The 21,723-nt window shown below is 34.2% G+C and overlaps 1 protein-coding gene across 1 annotated transcript in view; it reads right to left on the reverse strand.

Annotated features, from left to right (window-relative positions):
* Nucleotides 1–852: 852 nt before the first annotated feature.
* LOC132169331 (uncharacterized) overlaps nt 853–21,723 on the reverse strand; it is a 25,433-nt gene continuing 4,562 nt past the window's right edge. Inside the window, exons 16-59 of the mRNA XM_059580383.1 lie at nt 19,328–19,518; nt 18,432–18,606; nt 18,230–18,301; nt 18,074–18,142; nt 17,918–17,989; nt 17,528–17,599; nt 17,363–17,434; nt 17,203–17,274; nt 17,023–17,094; nt 16,837–16,908; nt 16,669–16,740; nt 16,054–16,122; nt 15,868–15,933; nt 15,262–15,321; nt 15,081–15,128; nt 14,713–14,756; nt 13,558–13,934; nt 12,981–13,176; nt 12,409–12,549; nt 11,159–11,277; nt 10,849–11,059; nt 10,500–10,737; nt 10,225–10,375; nt 9,334–9,719; nt 7,615–7,820; nt 7,124–7,298; nt 6,567–6,638; nt 6,408–6,476; nt 6,238–6,309; nt 5,975–6,046; nt 5,809–5,880; nt 5,650–5,721; nt 5,484–5,555; nt 5,292–5,363; nt 5,120–5,191; nt 4,665–4,733; nt 4,498–4,563; nt 4,219–4,278; nt 4,037–4,084; nt 3,848–3,891; nt 3,160–3,536; nt 2,360–2,561; nt 1,287–1,418; nt 853–1,046 (exon numbers count right to left, since the gene is read on the reverse strand). Coding sequence (XP_059436366.1) covers nt 994–1,046; nt 1,287–1,418; nt 2,360–2,561; nt 3,160–3,536; nt 3,848–3,891; nt 4,037–4,084; nt 4,219–4,278; nt 4,498–4,563; nt 4,665–4,733; nt 5,120–5,191; nt 5,292–5,363; nt 5,484–5,555; nt 5,650–5,721; nt 5,809–5,880; nt 5,975–6,046; nt 6,238–6,309; nt 6,408–6,476; nt 6,567–6,638; nt 7,124–7,298; nt 7,615–7,820; nt 9,334–9,719; nt 10,225–10,375; nt 10,500–10,737; nt 10,849–11,059; nt 11,159–11,277; nt 12,409–12,549; nt 12,981–13,176; nt 13,558–13,934; nt 14,713–14,756; nt 15,081–15,128; nt 15,262–15,321; nt 15,868–15,933; nt 16,054–16,122; nt 16,669–16,740; nt 16,837–16,908; nt 17,023–17,094; nt 17,203–17,274; nt 17,363–17,434; nt 17,528–17,599; nt 17,918–17,989; nt 18,074–18,142; nt 18,230–18,301; nt 18,432–18,606; nt 19,328–19,518 — 5,194 coding nt within the window. The 3' untranslated portion in view covers nt 853–993. The remainder of the gene's footprint in view (nt 1,047–1,286; nt 1,419–2,359; nt 2,562–3,159; nt 3,537–3,847; nt 3,892–4,036; nt 4,085–4,218; nt 4,279–4,497; nt 4,564–4,664; nt 4,734–5,119; nt 5,192–5,291; nt 5,364–5,483; nt 5,556–5,649; nt 5,722–5,808; nt 5,881–5,974; nt 6,047–6,237; nt 6,310–6,407; nt 6,477–6,566; nt 6,639–7,123; nt 7,299–7,614; nt 7,821–9,333; nt 9,720–10,224; nt 10,376–10,499; nt 10,738–10,848; nt 11,060–11,158; nt 11,278–12,408; nt 12,550–12,980; nt 13,177–13,557; nt 13,935–14,712; nt 14,757–15,080; nt 15,129–15,261; nt 15,322–15,867; nt 15,934–16,053; nt 16,123–16,668; nt 16,741–16,836; nt 16,909–17,022; nt 17,095–17,202; nt 17,275–17,362; nt 17,435–17,527; nt 17,600–17,917; nt 17,990–18,073; nt 18,143–18,229; nt 18,302–18,431; nt 18,607–19,327; nt 19,519–21,723) is intronic.

The raw sequence follows: 21,723 nt of genomic DNA on the forward strand, positions 1-21,723 counted from the left end.
GGGGTGGCTTTCCGCCCACCCATGAGGTAGCGGTGTAAACGAGTCGAGCCTGAGCCAGTTATCCTTGTTTGGGCTCGGCTCGTTTAAATTTTACTCGAGCTCGAGCTCAAGGGCGAGCCAAAAAATCGAGTCCAAACTTGTGCTCATAATAAGTCGAGCCGAGCCAGCTCGTGAGTTGGCTCTTATATTTAATTTAATTAATTTATTTTTTTATTATAAATTTAAACTTCAAGTACTTTTAAATGGCTTAAAAAGTCAGTTTGCATATGAACATTTGCTTAGCCTGACTAATCAAGTATGGAGCATGAGTCAATACAACAAGGCATTTGGTTTCGAAGAGAGAGGATATGCATCATTTTATAATAAAATGATGCTATATATTAGGAAAAAGAAAAAAAAAATCATCAATTTTTAATATTAATATAAGCAGCTATGTGAACAACTACCAATTCGAGCATTATACGAGCTACTCACGAGCATAACCGAGTTGAGCCGAGCTTGCTTCATTTAATATTTCAGCTAGTATTTGTTCACGAAATGCTTCATTTAATAGTCGAGTCGAGTACAAGCCGAGTCCGAGCTCGCTCGCAAGGGCTTTGCTCACTTAACACCCATACCAAGGGGTTGGGGACTTGGGGGTGGCTTTCCGGCCACCCCAGGGGGTTAGGGGTGGCTTTTTGGCCATCCCTTCAAAAAAATTTTGTTTTGTTTTTTTAATTAATAAAAAATTAATATACTAACGTGGCAAAACAATGCGTTTCAATAGGAATGATGCCTATTAAACCTTTGGGAAAAAATTTAATTGTAGGATTTTATTGCATTTTCGATTAACCAAGAAAGTAAAAATTCAAAGAAAAAAAACTGAGGGATTTTATAGTTTTGGCGTGTTGACTTAAGAATTTATAATACATTTACTCTTAAAAAAAATCATTCATAATAATTTAAGTCTTGTGCTACAACACTTAAATAAAAATTTAATTGATGCCCATAGACTCAATAATTATTCTTATCCCCATTCCAGCCTCCTAGTGGTTTTTGCTCATAACCTGAAAACAAAATATAAAACGGGGTGAGCGAAAAAGGCTTAGTAAGACAAATCTCTAGCCATAAAATAGTTGAGTTTAATTCATTTTTTTTTTTTTTTAAGAAAAAATATAAAAAAGCTCTACAAACTAACATTCGTTTTTTAAAGAGCCACCCAATGTTCAAAATGTGCTAAGAAGTGGCTGAACCACCACCAAACAATTAAATTAAATATGTGAAACAATGATTGATAACTCCCAAACCTTTTTCTTTCCAAGCCTCTAGTTTGAAATAGCGCCTCCAGCAAATGATACCCAATTCCAAGAATATGATGCAGAATCCTAAAATTCCAACAACAACTAGTGCCTTCCCCCCTTCTGAACGAGGTGTGAAGTCTGCCAAAAATAACCAACCAAGTGAATAATAAAACCATATATAAATTAAGGTTTAAAATTGAAATTCAATTTTAATAAAAGTTCATAGTTATGAAAGAAAATTAAGGAAAACAAATTCCATTTCTTTCTGGATAGAATAGATTAGTGGTAGCTTAGCATGCAGTCAGATCGAACCGCACGAAACATGTCAGCTAAAGCATCAAAAGGAGCAACATCAATGAGCAATCTGCATCTACTAAACACAATCACAAACCAATGACCTACTTGATGCAGTTTTCAAAATGGCATCTCAGAGTGATTGCACAGATTGGAGGATTAATTATTCGACTTTCTTGCTACTCTAAGTCTCTAAAGCATATGTTTTGATTTTCTCACATGGAGAACAAGTCAAATTCAGATGTTGGTACAATTTTCAACTGGGATATATATATATATATATATTCATTACTCCTTGTGAGTATTACTCCAAGCCAAATAATTATTTAACTTTCTTCACCATCAAGGGTGGTGGTTCAATGGCTCAAGAAAATTCTCAAGTGGTCAGGACATGTACTAAGGCGTGGGTTCGAATTTCCGTAATGGAGAATTTTCACATATGTTTGATTAATATTAACCGCCTTGGATTCTCATTGATACCCTGATGAGATTGGGTCAAACTATGACTCAGTTGTACTTGAGAGAACGCCTGCGGTTCGCACCGTTTTGGCCCCTCTTGTGTACAATTTTCTGTGGGTAAGTGCTACTATAGTCATGTTCAGGTAGGATAGTCACAATTGGTCTCTCCAGCCTACCCTATATATATATATAATTTTCTTCAAGTGGTAGTATTGGAAATCTCTTTATTGATTCTAGTGCGAGTAATAAGGTAAGTGGCAGTACCACTATCAGTAGTAGTAGTAGAATAACAATAACAATAATGATAATGGGAAGAATCAACTCACTGGGGTCAACAGAAATAGCTGATATCAGGGGACCATAAACTCCAGTTGCAGGTATTCGAGTTGTCCCTTTCCCAGCCCAATAGAAGCGGATTTCCAAAATATTTTCTGTAACACTAGCACTAAATTTTTTTATGATTGGTGTAACAACATCAGTAGGGGGTTCAGCTGCTTCCATAGTGAAATCCTTCTCCACTAATATGTCCTGCAACATAGCAGTCCATTAACACCATTGTAGCAAGCTCACCAAAAGCATGGACTCTCAAGAACCTAGCACATGCATGCAGACTCATGAGATAGTATGGATAATTCAATTGTTAATGAGACTGTGAATGCCACAAATCGTCAGATGGTTGTACAATCTGATTTGAAGACCATAATTTTTTTTCTTTCAAAAATGTTAACCAAATATCAATAAAGCATCCTATTTCATCAATGTCTAGAACTCCCAAGTATATATTAGAACTTATAATTTAGAGAAGAGAAATGAGAACAAAGAAGAGAGACTCAAAAAATTAAAGTGGTTCGGCCTATGGCCTACGTCCACACATCAAAACCTTTTGATGGCTACATTTTTCCTTGATATTTTTTATTGTGTACAATACTCTTATTTATAAAAAAAGGGTATGAACGTTACAAGTCTTTTCTACTTTTACATTAACAACAATAAAGTTAATTTATCATTTGTAACTCTTGTCTCTTGAGTTATTGTAACTCTTGTCTCAATAGTATATATGATCAAGTATCAAGCACTCATGCAAAATCTCATCGTAAGCATATATTATACAAATGTGATTTATTACCTGAATGTATATATCAAATATGCGCCTCCCAAGACTGTTATACTTTGTATCATTTGTGAATTGTGTCTCCACAAAGTGTAAACTAACATTGTAATTCCCATTTTCTAAACAATATCGATAATAGGTAAGAGAGAGAGGAGAAATGCGAGCTGTGGTGTATAATGCAGAGACGTTTTGTAAAGGCCGAGTTGAAATATAACGAACGTTCAGGAAATCATTGTCATCCATGAAATCTCCAGTGCTACTTAGTCCCCAGTTTTCGTTGTCACTCGAAAAGAATCTCGCAGCACCACCATTAACACCTGCATCACCTTCATAGACAATGTCTCTTTCTTCAATGTCATCTCCACCACAATTGATATGTAAAGAACTCCAATCTGCCCAGAGACATATGCACTAAAAACTCAGAGAAAGAAACTTTTAAAATGTTGAAATATAAAAGTTAGTTTCTTTTTCTAAGAAATCTTGGCAACCAATCAGAGATATACAAACTTTCAAGCTAAAATCCATATCAGCCACAACATTCTCAAGAATCAAAGGGAAATAAATAACATAATCCTCTTAAAACCATATTCCATATGGCAGGGATTCCAGGAGTTTGCTAATTATGGAGGAAATGCAATAAACATTTGTGAGCCAGAGATTATTTGAAAGTAATCCTTCATAGAAACTGAAAATGCACACTTACATCGAGGACACTTGAAATCTTCCTTGCACGGACGAATCGCCCTTCTGGTTTAATAAGTTGAGAAAAGGAAAAGATTAGCACTACATGGACATCGTTCAAAGTCAATACCACTAAATGAATTTCTTGATGCTTTTAAAGCCAAATCCATAATTTTGAGCTGAATTAGAGAAGACAAAAAGAGAAACTTACAAGCCACTTTCCTGCATAGAACTTCGAAACAAGTTTAAGTACATATGTCTGGTGAAACAAAAATTTGAAAAATCAAAAGTGAAATAAATATTAGTACTTGATTCCACCTTATAGTAGTATAAAAGGTGAAAGTAAACAGATAAGGATATTAACAAAGAAGGAATTTAATTTTCTATACTGACGAGGTCTGGCAAGCAGGCTGCTCTGCGCTTTGCCTTACAAAGTTATTGTATGAGAGATCCCTGCATTCCCCAAAAGAGAAAAATAAAACACATCATCTTCTTAAAATGATTCATTTTGATTCATAAGGAGTTTTGATTCTTAAAACTTTCATATATCTCCAAAAATAGTAACTTCAAGCCTCATTTTCAATGAGAATTGACAAATCAAGACACATACAAATATATTTCCCAACCAAACAGAAGATTTAAAAGACTAGGCATCCAAGATGAGAAACATACACGTTAGTTCCTTTCTTCAAGATCGACTCCGGAACGTTTCCACTAAGCAAGTTGCCGGTTAAGAAACTGATGAATCCACATCATACAATTAGTATGTTAATGTTAATTATAGGACACGTCACAAAAGTAAGCATTCATAATACTAGAATGGCCCTATCATAACTTACATGAACTTTATAGTGTTTGTGCTTATAACAGTGGGTAGTTCTCCACTTAACTTGTTAAAACTGAGATCCCTGTACAAAATCACAAGATAAAAGCATATCTTCATATCTTAGTCCCAAAGACATGTAGTAATCTACTGTTGCACCCTTGAAATTTATTGTTTGTATATGTAAGTGAACCAAGCACCACAAAGAAGAAATAGTAGGGAAGAGTATATTAACTATAAAACAAGAAACCTCAGGTTTGGAATTAGGAACAAAGCCATTCCTAATCACTCCTTTCTCCACCAATAGTGCACAATGCAGGCCATTCTTGGCCAGGTTCCCAAGTCTTATTCAAGTTTGTCATCATCCCATAAATTAGGTTATTACTCAACTCTATAAATATTGCAAAGGAAGAAAGTGGGAAAAAAAAATACAAAATTTGTATAAAAAAAGAACACAAGTTTTGTCCTTACAGAATTCGTAGATGATTCATTCTCCAGATGTAATCAGGGATTTCACCAGAAATATTACAGTTTCTCAAAATTCTAAAAGACGAAAAAATATTAAGTCAATTATGATAGTCAGATTATAGATAAAAAAATGTATTCATTTAAGAACACCACATAAACTAAACATTGGACATACATTCTTGTAAGGCCTGTCATGTTTCTCAACTCTGGAAAAGCCTGAATTGTCACATTTATGTCACTAATCCTCCTGTAATTAAAGTAAAGATAATGTTATGAACACAATCCTACAAGAAAAACCATATAGATTATCAATTAAATAAAAGTATTTATATCACTTAACAGAATGGTCAAGAATATCTTCACTCACAAATCTTTTAACTTTTCCAAAACCGAAATGGATGATGGTATGGGGCCTTTGAGTCCACTAGCAATCATTTCTCTGCATACAATCATGAGAAATTAAAAAGCCTCAATTATGCTGCTTTTCTCAAACCCTAAAAGGCATTCAGTATTTTGAAAGCTCAGGAGCTTACATTCTCTCAAGTTGTTTCCAGTTCTGAATAAAATCTGGTATTGTTCCACTTAAGTTGTTATCATTTACACGGCTGCAAGGTGCAGTAAACGTCATCAATTCTACAATGTCACCTTGAGTTTATATGTTTGGTGAAGTATCATACTACAGAAAAGCTTACAAATCCGTCAAGTTTTTCAGCCCACCAAGTTCCTCTGGCAAATTCCCAATCAAATTATTGGAGGATAGCATCCTGCAAGTACAAGTATTAGAGCCAAAATAGACAAATCAACATTCGGAAAAAAATAGGTTATCCATCTGAAAAAAGAAGTTACAAGGTGACTCACAAAGTTTCCAAGTTAACTAACTTCCCAAGTTCTGAAGGGAGTGTTCCAGAAAATTGATTTGCTTCAAGATTCCTAAGAAAAGAGTTTTCCATTCAATTTGTCAGAAAGTTCTTCTGTCCACACACAGAATGTTGTGTTTCATGGAAAATGTGTTCAAGAGTGATCGAAGCATAGCAATTGCATGCTTTTTAATTCCAGACTTCATGGACTAAAATGGCAACATCATTTTCCAAGACATAATTTTGGTAAAAAAAGAAACTTACAAGTATGTGAGATTCCTGAAGTTACGCAAGTCCTTTGGTATCTCCCCTGACAATCGGTTTCCAAGAACAGAGCTGCATTATAATGTTTATTTATAGTTAATTGAACAAAGAATTCAGTGCTCTCTATATGCTGAAAGTGATGAAAATGAGAAGAAAATAATATTGCTTACATAAAATTCAATTCCATTGAACCCCATTGGATAGGAATTGACCCACTTAGATAGTTGTAAGCAAAGTCACTGCCAATAAAAACATGGGTTTATTTTATTTTTTGGTTTTCCTGGCAACCAAACAGAAAATTAATAGTTGCATTTTTGAATGTAGCTCACATGTCCTGGAGGTAAGGAAGCTGAACCAGCTCAGGTGGAAGTACACCTGGCAGACTGAACCTCTTGATTTCTCTGCAAACAATCAAACACGAACCAACAAACAAACAAACAAATTCAAATGATTAGAATGAGAAATAAGGTAGATACAATATCCAGACTGATATTTACAAGGTATTTCAGGGAAATAAGGCTTATTTTTTCTTTTTTTGCAAGTGGGATGAAGACAAAAATGGACAAAGTTTTTAATAGACTAAACTGAAAGAATTTCTTTAAACTCAATTTGAAAAAAAAAAAAAAAAAAACCTTTATCCTTTATCTAAAAAAATAATAGTGACAAATGGATGCAGCTCAGCATATATAGTCCCCATTAAGAAAAAGGGGATTAAGGGAAAGACAGGATTATCTTCCATTGTATTACTCAAAAACTATTAAAAAAAAAAATTAATAAAACAGAACAAAAGCATATAAACAATGCCTACTTGAATAATTTTATTATTATTATTATTATTATTTTAATTTGAAACAAAAAATAACACCTCAAACATAGAGTAACATACATGGCTACAATGTGGCAGGTATTGTTATGGAATTGGCAATTGCAAGTAATGTTCTTCTCAGAACCGGCTGGCGGCTCCGGCGACGTAACGCCGACTGTTTCCAATTTGCAAGAGGTGGCATTAAACTCCCAGTAAGTAGCCCCCATTGTCTTGGCAATTTGCTGGAGAGCATCCACTGAAATACAAGCACATCAAACAGTAACATGTTGTAGCCAACATTTCTAAGTCCCATGCACATACAAATATAGTAATGTATGTTAAATCAACATTTAAATTAATAAACATGTTAAACAATTTCTTACCCCATAACTACGTTAATAAAAAATTGTAGATTTAATTATTTAAATTGAGAAACTTCACTTACACCCCCGAAGTATGAGTGGTTTTGCAATTAATGTCATTATATTAGAGGTATGATTTACAAATTAGAATTTCGTAGAGCTTTCAATCAAAAAAGGAAAAGGAAAAGGGAAATAAGAATTTCATCATACCTTCATCTTGAGGCACCATAGCAGTAGCAAATCTTAGTGTGCTTAAGCAACTGAGGGCTACAACAGAAACAAAGAGTGCATGTTTGAGGAAGAACATGTCTGGAAACCCGAAAAGATTGATTATAAGCATCCAAATTCCAAGCTTTCCTTCTGTTAAGAGTAGATGTTCTGTTGTACTTAGAATTATTGAGGCAGGTATGAAGTTTCTGGTGACCCAGAAAACAGATATTTGTTGAGTTGATTTTTCTTTTGCTTTATTCGTGTTTGAATATTACTTACTTTGAATTTGAGGGAGATTAGATTTCCTTCTCTCAACCAATAATTTCCAGGCACCAGTTGCTTTGACTAGTATTGTCCCCCTCAAACAGATAGTCACTGAAAGAAGCCTTTCAATTTTTCATAAATAAGTCAACATTTCATTGCCAATAAACTATACAATAATGAGAATTTCCCTTCTGCATAAAAATGGAGATATGTCTCCTCTATATATATGATCATATATCCTAAAGTAAGGGAATTATAATACGGCATATATGAATGGAAGCGAAGTCAATACGGCAGCTCATCTTTTGGCAAAAGCAGCTCTCCAAAAAGTTATGAAGGAAATTTGGATGGAAGAATATTCTTTGTTTCTTTGTGATATTGTAATTTTAGAGAGTTGTACTATTTGATCTTGTGTTAATGAAAGCCTGAATTCAAAAAAAAAAAAAAGAAAAAAAAAAGGAATGCTGAGGGCCTATTGCATTAATTTGGGGAAAAAGAAAGGAAAAGAGAAAGGCTAAGAAGAAGAGAATACATTTCATTGTATCAATTTGGAATTAATTGGTCAGAGAAAGCTAAGCCAACAAGCTACAAGGACATATGGTAGCATTAATTTGTATTTGACCCTAGAGCCTAGCATCCATGGAAACTGAGAACACAACAAACATGATGTCCTACACACCTTCAAACTGTGGAAAGCGACCAATTATGCCAAAAGTATTCTTAACCATGGAACCTGACAACACTACAAACATGCCCTACTCACCCCAACTTTTTAGACAATGACAAATTCAGTTAATGGGAAAACCTACCGGATGAGTGACATTACAAAAGTTAGAAGTTCGATACATATTTTTTTTTTTTTTTTTTTGGGTGTAGGGTAATTACAAAAGCGACAGAAGTTCATAGGGATTTAAGTGAATTTCTCCTAAAAATAATTATGAAAGTCGCCATAATTATTTAATGGTTTATGAGAAATGTTCTAGTCTTGATTTTACTAGAGACAACATTCAACATAAATAATTTAATGGGATTTAATGAATTGAAGAACATTTCTTTTTTTTCCCTTCTTGTTAAAGAACTACCAACAATATAACAAGATTCTCCCAATCTTCATTTACAAATGATAATCAAGGAAACTGAATATAAGAAAGCGTTGATACAGCAAGCTCACACATTTGTTATTATTATTTTGGTTTTCCAAAATTCTTGGAGGGTTTTGTTTTTTTTCAAAATCTTTAGGAGGAGGGGATTTTTAACAGAAAGCTAACATATCTTATATTTCATTGTTTGAGTATGAAATATAGTGATGATCTATATTATTATACAACAGAAGACATACAACTTATTGATCAACCTTTAAAAAAAAAATCAATGAAATGTGTTCAATTTAATTTGATATAGATCTTCCTCAGAAGTTGAAATCTGAACTCTTGCTTTCCATCTGCACATTATCTCCCCCCATGGCTTGGACCCAAATCTGTAATTTCATAGAGGTCATGGGCAGAAGTGGAGGAAGAGCCACGCCATGAACCAACTGATGTTGAAACATGAGCCTGACTCCCTTCCAAACTCTGGCTATGTATCTGGCTTTTACTGTCTCTTATAGCTTTAAACCTTAAATCTTTACTATAACTACTTGCTTCAGGAATCATTTCTGGAATGGTAGAAGTTCCTTCCAGCATGCTTACCACTTCAGCCATTGTTGGCCTTATTGAGGGTGAAGCATCAGTGCATAAGAAAGCTACTTTAATCATCCTTTCTGCTTCTTCCTTGTTGAATTCAGATCCAAGCTTTTCATCTATTAGCTCCATTAAGCTTCCATTTTGCTGCAGCTGACAGGCCTGCAACGGAAATCATTATAGATACATATATGTATGTATAGCATGGAAGTTTTCCAAGTGATTTTAAGGGGTAATTAGTCATTACATATGCAAAATGCTCTAATATTTTATAAAGTACTTTAAAATTAAGAGAAATGTTATATATTGGATACGTATCCACATTCCATCCACTAAATTTGATGTGGCGTGGTTCCCCGTAGCATTTGGTGGACAGAAATGAGTTTTTAGGTTGGGACGCCCCATCCGATTTGGTGGATGGAGGGTGGATGCTTGTTCAGTATATAGCTTTTCTCTAAAATGAAAGAACAACTAGTATCATTTCTAGAGCAGATACAGAGCTACAAAGAATCAAAGAAAAATAAAGAAGCACAAGGTATTTTGGGTTACCAAAAACACAAATATCCCAAGAAAACTGAAAATGGAAATTGAGTGGCAGGACCATATCAGTCAAAGAATCTCTACTAGATGCAATCAACTGAGGGTACTATAAAAGTTAGAGAACTACCCAATCTAGAAGACAAGCGCAATTACTTGCTGGCCCATAACTCATATTGTGCTTTCCACTAACAATTTCCAATGCCACAATTCCAAAACTGTAAACATCAGCTTTGTAGGTCAAATAACCCCAAAGAGCATATTCAGGTGCCATATATCCTCTGCATATATATGAAAATAAAAAATCATGAATATTGTCCACTTGACCATAAGAAGATACTGATTTAAACCAAAATAACACTAAAGCAGCCAAAAGGTCAGTTACAAGAAAACATCATGACTTACATCGTTCCAGCTACTCGGGTGCTGATGTGGGTTTTCTCACCTTCCTCAAGCCTAGCCAACCCAAAGTCAGAAATTTTAGGGTTTAAGTCCCTATCAAGCAGAACATTGGTACCTTTTATGTCTCTGTGAACGATCTTGAGTCTCGATTCATCATGGAGAAAAGCTATGCCTTTTGCTATTCCAACACAAATCTTCTGCCTTGTTGGCCAGTCCAATTTCAACTGATGGTTTTTAGAGCCTATTCAAGGTAAAATTCATTAACCTAAAAGTAATGGTAATTCTTAAGCCTGTACTATATTTTTGTGATATAACACTATCAATTAAGAAAACAGCAGGGCATAATTCTCACCAAACAAGGCTCTTGAAAGGCTGTTATTTTCCATATATTCATATACGAGCAACATTTGATTGCCTTCAATACAACAGCCATAAAGTTTCACTAGGTTTGGGTGTTGCAAACATGAAATCATGCCAATCTCGTTCAGAAATTCGCGATTTCCCTGACTTGATTTAGATGAGAGTTGCTTTACAGCAATTACAGTACCATTGGATAACAGGCCCTACATCCCAGCCATCAAAAAAAAAGAAAAATTAAGACTCCTTAAGGAAGAACCATATAATAGTATGACTTACTATAACTAAAGGTTTAGCTTGAATACCTTGTAAACAGGACCAAATCCACCTTCTCCAATCTTGTTTGCAGGATCAAAGTTATTGGTGGCAACATTAATTTGCTTCAAACTAAAAGAAGCTGTTTGGAGCTCTAGTCCTTTAAAATCTGTCCAATGAGAGGAAAGTATACCTTAGGACTCTGTGAATCTGGTACTTTAACTGCTAAGTTGCTCTTTGGTATTATAAACAATTCTATAATCACATAGCAAGCCTTAAGTTCTAACAGTTAAGAGGTAGATTACACAAGTTTAATTTGTGACTTATTTTCTTCATTGACCTACTTAATGAGCTTTATGAAGAAATTAATAATCAATTGGAAAAATAAAATAATAGCGGAATAAATAAATAAATGAGACAAGATATTTTACGTGGTTCGGTATGTGACCTACATCCACAGATAAAGCCATAAGGCAATCATACGAATCTGAAATGCTCAAAACTTCCTAGTCATAGTGCATTTGACATTATTATACATGCTAAACACTTTAAAAATCAAACTTTATTCCACAACTCGATCGAAGGATTCCCTTCAAGTTCTAAGACATGAAAATCTATAGATTTAGAAAGTCTGCTCACATACTTTTTCAAAATTAAGCAAAGCTGTTTAATTTAGATTTGGAGATATAAAAATGGGAGTGGGAAGAAGAGAAGGAGAGAAAGAGGGTTATAGCATTCAAAAAGGTGAAATTACAATAATACCATTTTTGTTTTCCAACCAACAGAAACAAAATGATTCTTAGAACAGATTCATAATTCACTATGAAATATCCTTTCAAGGAAGAGTAAGTCATAATCAATTTTTTAGGCATGCATTGAGAAAACAACCAGATTTCACTAAAATTTATAAGTGTTAAAAAAAAAAAAAAAAAAAAAAACCCTCCTAATGTGCTAGTCAAAACTGAATACCATATTTTAACAGATATACAGCAAGCTTTAAACTATAAATAAATAAAAATAATTGGATGATTTCTCTAAATGATTAATAGAATAATATATGAAAAAAAAAAAAAAAAACAGATTGATAAACTCAAGGGGGCTAAAGACCCTAAACACACTACACTTACATTCTTAAAAGTAACATGAAAATGTGGTAGAGGGAAACAGAGAAAGAGAGAGAGATTTTACTTGATTGTGTACACATGCACAAAACAATGATTAAAGTGATGCAAAAGAATACTAGGTAATTTTTTCTGATTTTATCTGAAACAATGATTTGTGCAACTGATTACACGCAAACCTTTTTCTTTCCCAGTCTTTGCTTTGAAATAGCGTCTCCACAAAAAGATACCCAATGCCAAGAATATGAGGCATGGTACTACAACTCCTACAATAATTGGTGCAATCTTCGCCTTCCCCCCTTCTGAACGAGGTATGAAGTCTACCAAAAATAACCAAGTGATTATGCTAATCAGGAGTTAGTTTGGCAATGAGGAAAGAAACTCAAACCATATTAATTTAAGTTGTAAAATTGAAATAAAAAAACTAGGTCTACTAATGGGATTTCAATATCCCCTTATATTGAAATCCTTTAATACTTTGACATAAACCATTAAATTTCAACTGGCATATAGTCATTACTCCTTATGAGTATTACTCCAAGCCAACCAAATAAACAATTTAACTTTATTCAAGTGACAGTATTGGAAATCTCTAAATGTAATCAATCATCAATTTTCAATGTCTTACTGATTCTTGTGCAAGTAATCATGTTAGTTGAAGTACTAGGAGTAGTAGTAACAAGAATAACAAGAACAATAACGATGACAACTATTAGAATTACAATAATATTAAAGGGAAGAATCAACTCACTGGGGTCAACAGAAATAGCTGATATCAGGGGACCATAAACTCCAATTGCAGGTATTCGCGTTGTCCCTTTCCCAGCCCAATAGAAGCGGATTTCCAAAATATTTTCTGTAACACTGGCATTAAACTTTTTTATGACTGGTGTAACAACCCCAGGAGCTTCAGCTACTATATTGAAATCCTTCTCCACTAATATGTCCTGCAACACCGCAGTCCATTAACACCATCTTAGCAAGCTCACCCAAAGCAAGGGCTCTGAAGAACCTAGCTTGGTGCAGTGCATTGTACATGTATGCTGACTCATGAAATAATATGAATAATCCAATTGTTTAATGAGACTGAATACCAGAAATCATCAAATATCAGATGGTTGTACAATCTGATTAGAAGACCATAATTTGTTTTCCAAAAAAGTTAAACAACTTGTAAAAGGAAATGGTAAAAGATCAATAAAGCATCCCATTTCATCAATGTCTAGAATTCTCAAGTATGATCAGTTATATTATTCAACAGCTCCACCTGTACTACAGTATGGCAGTATGAAGAATCCAGCATACATGACACAAATGTGATTGCTTACCTGAATGTATATATCAAATAAGCGCCTCCCAAGACTGTTATACGTTTTGTCATTTGTGAATTTTATCTCCGCAAAGTGTAGACTAACAGTGTAATTCCCCTTTTCTAAACAATATCGATAATAAGTAAGAGAGAGAGGGGAAACGCGGGCTGTAGTGTACAATGCAGAGATGTTTGGTGAAGGCAAGGTTGCAATGTAATCAGTGTTTAGGAAATCATCGTCATCCATGAAGTCTCCAGTGCTACTTAGTCCCCAGTTATCGTTGCCACTTGGAAAGAATCTCGCAGCACCATCGTCAGCAGCTGCATCTCCTTTATATACAATGTCTCTTTCTTCAATGTCATCTCCACCACAATTGATATATAAAGAATGCCAATCTGCCCAGAGATATTTGCACTAAAAAAATCAGAGAAAACAAACTCTAAAGATACCATGATACAGGATGAATTTAAAAGGCCAAAAGAATAACACAGACTACTTCATGTTATCAATTGGAAAATTCATGTAAACTTGCATGGATAGCTGTCCTTAAATATAAACCATGTGCTTAAAATTGAAGCTCTGTTGTTTTAGGAGGAAAAAACTCAGTAAGGAATAGCTATTGAAATTTTGGATGTGATGATTACAATTGTTCCAGTTTTCAAAATCAAAATCTCATTTCAAGTAAGCGAGATTGCAACCCAGATGCATAGTTTGTAGCCAAGCATCTTTTTTTCTTGGTTCTGAATAACAAAGTTTTAAGATTTAAAAACTAGTTTGATTGCAACCCAGATGCATAGTTTGTAGCCAAGCATCTTTTTTTCTTGGTTCTGAATAACAAAGTTTTAAGATTTAAAAACTAGTTTTTCTTTTCCTAAGAAATCTTGCCAACAAATCAGAATAAAAACTTTCAAGCTAAAACCCATATGAACCGCAACATTCTCAAAAATCAAAGGGAAACAACATAAGCCTCTTAAAACCGTAGTCCATAAGGTTTACTTTGTCCATCTGCACCGATCATTGAATTGCTTTTCAATTAATTATTTATTTATTAGGATAACATATCATACAGTTAAAGATGATAGGGATTGAGTTTGCTAATTATGGAGGAAAATCAATAAAAAATTGTGAAACAGACATATTGTTTGATGATAGAAACTGAAAAGGCACACTTACATCGAGGGCACGTGAAATCTTCCATGCATGGACGAATCGCCCTTCTGGTTTAATAAGTTGAGAAAGGGAAAAGATTAGCACTACATGGACATCATTCAAAGTCAATACTACTAAGTGGAAAAAGATTGTCATGTTGAAAAATACAGCTACTGTTAGGTCACGAAGCCAAAGAAGAAAAGGAATGTATACTGGCTTCACATGGAAAATGTAGAAGATCATTTCCTTTTTTTCTTTTGCTCAAGCATCCACCATCCTGAAACCCCTCCCCCCCCTCCCCAACCCTCTCTTTTCCAAAGAACATCTTGATGCATTTAATTCCAAATACATAATTTTGGGCCAAATTAGAGAAGACAAGAAAAGAAACTTACAAGCCACTTTCTTGCGAAGAACTTCGAAACAAGTTTAAGTTCAGACCGCTGGTGAAACAAAATTTTGAAAAATAGAAAGTGAAATAAATATTAGTACTTGATTTCACCTTATTGTAGTATAAAAGGTGAAATTAAACAGATGATGATATTAACAAAGAAGGAATAATTTTTCTTTACTGACGAGGGGTTGCAAGCAGGCTGCTCTATGCTTTGCCTTGTGAAGTTATTGTACGAGAGATCCCTGCATTCCCAAAAGAGGAAAAAAAAAAAAACTTCAATCTTCTTAAAATGATGCATTTCTATTCATAAAGAGTGTCAATTCTTATTGTAACTCTGAATTTGAGAAGTGTCCCTCTACAATTTCTTTTTTAGATTTCAGAATTATTCTTAAAAGCAATATCAGAAGTCTTCTTAATATGGTATGATCCGCGTATCTTTCGATTCATTAATTTTGTTTACATTATGGTTTTGCATATTTTTAGTAACCATCATCCTTATAATGTATCCATACAAGTTTCCCACACGGCTACCTGACATTGGCAGTGCATTCAATATGGTAACTGCTTTGCTATTTAACACTAGCTCTGATTTCCACCAAATGTTGTGGCACTTTCATATATCTCCAAAGTAGTAACTTCAAGCCTCATTTTCAGTGAGAGTTGACAAATCAAGACATATACAAAGATAAACCATAGCCAACAACTGTACATTAAAGGGACAGAAGAATAACAATTTCCCAACCAAATAGAAGATTTAAAAGACTAGGCATCCGAGATGAGAAACATACACGTTAGTTCCTTTTATCAAGATTGACTCCGGAACATTTCCACTAAGCAAGTTGCTGCTTAAGAAACTGATGAAATACACATCACACAATTAGTATGTTAATGTTAATAATCGGACATGCTTAAGGGTTTGATCACATCGCAAAAGTCTGCATTCTTTAAACTAGAATGTCAATATCATAACTTACATGAACTTTATATTCACTGTGCTTATAGCAGTGGGTAGTTCTCCACTTAACTTGTTAAAACTGAGATCCCTGTGCAAAATCACAACATAAAAGCATATCTTCGTATCTTAGTCCCAAAATACATGTAGTAATCCACTGTTGTAATATGAATAGTTAGAAATCTAGATAAGTCATTCTTGAAATCTAATGTTTGTATATGTAAGTAAACCAAGCACCATAAAGAAGCAATAGTAGGGAAGAATATATTAACTATAAAACATGGAACCTCTGATTTCGAAGGATCAAAGCTAACCCTAATCACTCCTTTCTCCACCCATTGTGCCCAATGCAGGCCATCCTTGGCCAGGTTCCTGAGTCTTATTCAACTTTTTCATAATCTCATTACCTCATCAGAAACTAAATTATGCTTCTTAGAGATATTGATATTTATTTATATTTTTTTTATTGAGATAGCTAAATATCAAATACATTAAAATGAATTACAATAGGATTCCTATGAAAACATATTTAGAGGCATAACTTATGTTATTACTCAAGTCCATAAATATTTCAAAGTAAAATAATGGAAAAAAGAATACAATATTTGTATAAAAAGACCACAAGTTTTGTCCTTACAGAATCCGTAGATGATTCATTCTCCAGATGTAATCAGGGATTTTGCCAGAAATATTACAGTTCCTCAAAATTCTAAAAGACCAAAAAGGACCAAGTCAATTATGATAGTAATATTATAGATAAATACATGCATTTATGAACATATAATAAACTAAGCATTCGACATACATTCTTGTAAGGCCTGTCATGTTTCTCAAATCTGGAAAAGACTGGATTGTCCCATTTATGTCACTAATCCTCCTGTAAGTAAAGATAATCTTATGAACACAATCCTTCAAGCACAACCATATAATTCAGCAATTATTATAAACATTTATGTCACTTAACAGAATGGTCAAGAATATCTTCACTCACAAATCTGTTAACTTTTCCAAAACTGAAATGGATAATGGTATGGGCCCTTTGAGTCCACTAGCAATCATTTCTCTGCATTGAATAGAAAGAAAACAATCATGAGAAATTAACAAGCCTCAATTATGCCACTTTTATCAAACCCTAAAAGGCATTCAGTATTTTGAAAGCTCAGGAGCTTACAGTCTCTTAAGTTGTTTCCAGTTCTGAATAAAATCTGGTATTGTTCCATTTAAGTTGTTATCATTCACACGGCTGCAAGGTGCAGTAAAATGGCATCGATTCTACAATGTCAGCATGAGTTTATATGTTTGGTGAAGTATCATACTACAGAAAAGCTTACAAATCTGTCAAGTTTTTCAGCCCACCAAGTTCCTCTGGCAAATTCCCACTCAAATTATTGGAGGATAGCATCCTGTGAGTACAAGTATTAGAGCAAAATAGAAAAATCAACATTCGAAAAAAAATAGGTTATCCATCTCAAAAAGGAAGTTACAAGGTGACTCACACAGTTTCCAAGTTAACTAACTTCCCAAGTTCTGAAGGGATTGTTCCAGAAAATTGATTTGCTTCAAGACTCCTAAGAAAAGAGTTTGCCATTCAGTTTGTCAGCAAGTTCTTCTGTACACACGCTGAGAATATTGTGTTTCATGGAAAGTGTGTTCAAGAGTGATTGAAGCAAAGAATTGCATGCTTCTTAATTCCAGAGAGGAAACTCTTACAATTGAAACAGCACAACAAAAATGGGGAACAATAATAAGCATACACTGACCCAATTGCCCATATCATATGCTAAAAGTTATATAACAATCTAACCTCCCAAACTTCATGGACTAAAATGGCAACATCATTCTCCAAGACATAATTTTGGTTAAAAAAAAAAAGTAAAAAAGCTTACAAGTATGTGAGATTGCTGAAGTTACCCAAGTCCTTTGGTATCTCCCCTGACAACCGGTTTCCAAGAACAGAGCTGCATTATAATGGTTATTTATAGTTAATTGATCAAAGAATTCAATGCTCTCTATATGCTTGAGAAGAAAATAATAATGCTTACATAGACTTCAATGCCATTGAAGCCCATTGGATTGGAATTGACCCACTTAGATAGTTGTAAGCAAAATCACTGCCAATAAAAACATGGGTTTAGTTTTTGGTTTTCCTGGCAACCAAAACAGAAAATTAATAGCTGCATTTTTTAAATGAAGCTTACATCTTTTGGAGGTAAGGGAGCTGAACCAGCTCAGGTGGAAGTACACCTGGCAGACTGAACCTTTTGATTTCTCTGCAAACAATAAAACACAAACCAACAAACAAACGCAACAAAGTCAAATGCAAATTGAAAATTATTGATTAATACTCTTACATTTCTTTGTAGAAACAAAAAATAAGACCTCAAACATAGAGTACCATACATGGCTTCAATGTGGCAGGTATTGTTCTCAAATTGGCAATTGCAAGTAATGTTCTTCACAGAATCGGCCGGCGGCTCCGGTGACATAACTCCGACCGTTTCCAATGTGCAAGTGGTGGGATTAAACTCCCAGTCAGTAGCCCCCATTGTCTTGGCAATTTGCTCAAGAGCATCCACTGAAATACAAGCACATAAACTAACTTATAATTTCATACCTCGAAGTTAGTGATGCATGTTAAATCAATATTTAAAATAACATTATAACACTATTTTTCCGTGTGTGCTCAAATTCTCTATCAACAAATAATGTCCGATACGTGAAATATTTAACAAAAATATTAAAGACAAACTAAACTCTTGTTGTACCGTGCACAATAATGATGTATAATATGGAATGGAAAAGAAAAAGATCAAGAGAGAGTTGAAGCATAGATTTACGTGATTCGGCAATGTGCTTACTTTTACAGATAGTGCGTCTGTATTTTTTTATTAATGATTCAGGGTTACAACATAACATATAATACAACCACTAGCGTTCTAACATGAGCTACTAATTCTAACAACTCTGATGTTAGATTATTACTTATCCTAAAAGTTGAACTAATATGAAATTATCAATTTAATTAAATTAATATTTTGGCCATGAAATTAGTAGGTTAATATGAACTGCAATAAGCATGTGATGAGTGGAGAGAGTGAAGAAATGTTTTTGCCTTTCACCATGAGGGAATATATACATATTCTTATTCCTAAAACAGCTATAAAGTGAAACATGTTACTGGAAATTAGAATTTTGCCCATTAACAAAATTATTATATTAGAGGAGTGATTTAAAAATTAGAATTTCATCGAGCTCTCAATCAAAAAAGAAAAAGGGAAATAAGAATTTCATCATACCTTCATCTTGAGGCACAATAGCAGTAGCAAATCTTTGTGTGCTCAAGCAACTCAGGGCTACAACCAAAACAAAGAGTGCATGTTTGAGGAAGAACATGTCTGGAACCCCACAAAAGAATTCCAAGCTCTCTTTCGATCTGTCAGAGAATTCCCATATCTGTACTCTTTGTTTGTACATTAAATCAAGTTGGCTGCATGCAAAAGTAGAAGATGAAAAGTCAAATATCGTGAAATATTGAAAATGAATTTGCAAACATTAAATGAATTCGCACATATTCGTTGCCCGCCACTGACCTTTTATGGTTGTTGTTTTGTACTTCTCATGTTATTTTACTTTTTTGAGAGAGAGACATTTGTACTTACAAAATTACAAGTAGCCAGGCACGTACGGACAATTAGTCAGGCATAACCAATAATGTTCATGCGCCAATTTCCTTGACCATTTTGCATAATTGTCAAAAGTTATTACTTTTGACTAGCCAAACTATTCGAGAAGAGATGGTGTGAAATATATATATATAACAAAGACAGCTCTATACACATTAAATTTAATGTTCCTCACTTGTTATGTCATATCCAGAGACGGATTTAGGGACCGGCAGTGGCCTTGGTCCCCCCAAATTACAAGAAAAAAAAAAAGATTTTAAGGTAAAAAGATAATAATTTAAAGTATTTTTTGCCAATTGATCCCTCCCCAAATTTTTTTTGACCCTGGGTCCACCCCCAAATTCAAAGCTGGCTCCGTCCTTGGTCATATCCTAAAGATTCAGAAGGGCTTCAAACGGATACTTGGGTTTTGGATGCTTCAAAGCCTCTAAGAGCATTATTATTAGTAATTTCACCAAATTTTACTCATTAAAATAGTTAAAAGTACATTTTTTATTTATTTTAATTACTCAATTTTTTAAAGCACCCCCAACAACTTCACTATTTTAATTATCAACTTTCACTATTCCGTTTAAATATTCTTTTTCAAAGACTTCTTTATGTTTTTTTTTTTTTTTTTTTTTTTTTTTAACTATTTTTAAAGAATAGGGAAATAGAGAAATTTTGTATTATTTCTTATTCATTTGGTGAGTGAATAGTACTCACTATCTTTAATAAGTACTATTCATTCACCAAACCAAGATCGTTATTTTGGTGAGGCCGTTGGGGAGTGTTTTTTTTTATAATTTTTAGTGATTTGGCACACCAAAATAACAAAAAAAAACTAGTCTAGTGAGGCTGCAAAGAATGCTATGATAAGGGAATGATAGGGACTTGTTGGATTTACTAGGGGAAAAAGAAAAAGAAAAAGAAAAAGAAAGAAAAGAAGAAGATGCATTTCATTGTATCAATTTGGCATAATAAAATTAATTGGTCATAGTAATATGATCACAGCACGTCTCTTGGCTGTATTTGGACAACATAAGGTAGTTAGCCCTGCGATTTTTGACCATAGAAATTGAGTGATGTCCTAGTCGCCGACAAACTGTGGAAAGCGACCAATTATGCCAAAACTGAAAGCATTGAGGTCCTACCTATCTGATTGAGTGGTAAGCTAATCATTCAAGAGAGTTTGAGGGTTATTGGAAGACCTAATTATTAACGGGCTTCAAAGGCCCATACATTGAAGAATTAAGCAAACTTCGACGAGCATCGGAACCCATGAGTTGTTGGGGTCCAAGTGCCTATGACCCGACTAGTTGCCAAAGCCCAAGCACACCTTCACCTGGTGTAGCACGAGTAATGATTAAGAGAACACTGAGATGCATGAATAGTGTGCACGCTAGTGCTTATATATTATAAAATATTATTTAAACAGTAAAAAAAAAAATAATAATAATATACGAACACTGGCGTGCACATTGTTCATGCACGCTAGTGTTCTTTTAATCACTACTCGGTATAGCACCTAGCTAGCAGTTGATTCCTCTCCTGCCACTACTAGCTTAACTAACCGTTTGTCCACGCCAAACAGCCCTTCCCAACAAACCTAGGAGAATGAATCTCCGCGTTAGTAACAACTTATTGGTGAGAATGGCCTATATAAAGAAAGTAAGGATATAATCATTTAGTTATGTAATTCTAATTCTAACTAAACTCTTCACTAACATGAGTGTCAGAGCGACTCTACCGGATTCCACTAATGAACCCTTCTAACCTTTTATTTTTTGATCTTTCACAGATATCCTCTCTAACAAGCGGCTTAAAGTCTCAGTAGTCATTGCAAAGTAATGCTATACATAGGACTCGTGTATCCGTCCGCTCGTCAGTGCACCATCATAAATGATGGCAGAAATCTGTAGTAAAGGCATTTCATGCGTTTCTCAGTTTAATTCCATACTTTAAAGAAAAAAGTGCATTTTTCAAAAAGAAAAATCTGACTATAATGCATTAACAGTCTCGGTAAAGCA

This window comes from Corylus avellana, chromosome ca2 (assembly GCF_901000735.1).
Source record: "Corylus avellana chromosome ca2, CavTom2PMs-1.0".
NCBI classification, from domain to species: domain Eukaryota; kingdom Viridiplantae; phylum Streptophyta; class Magnoliopsida; order Fagales; family Betulaceae; genus Corylus; species Corylus avellana.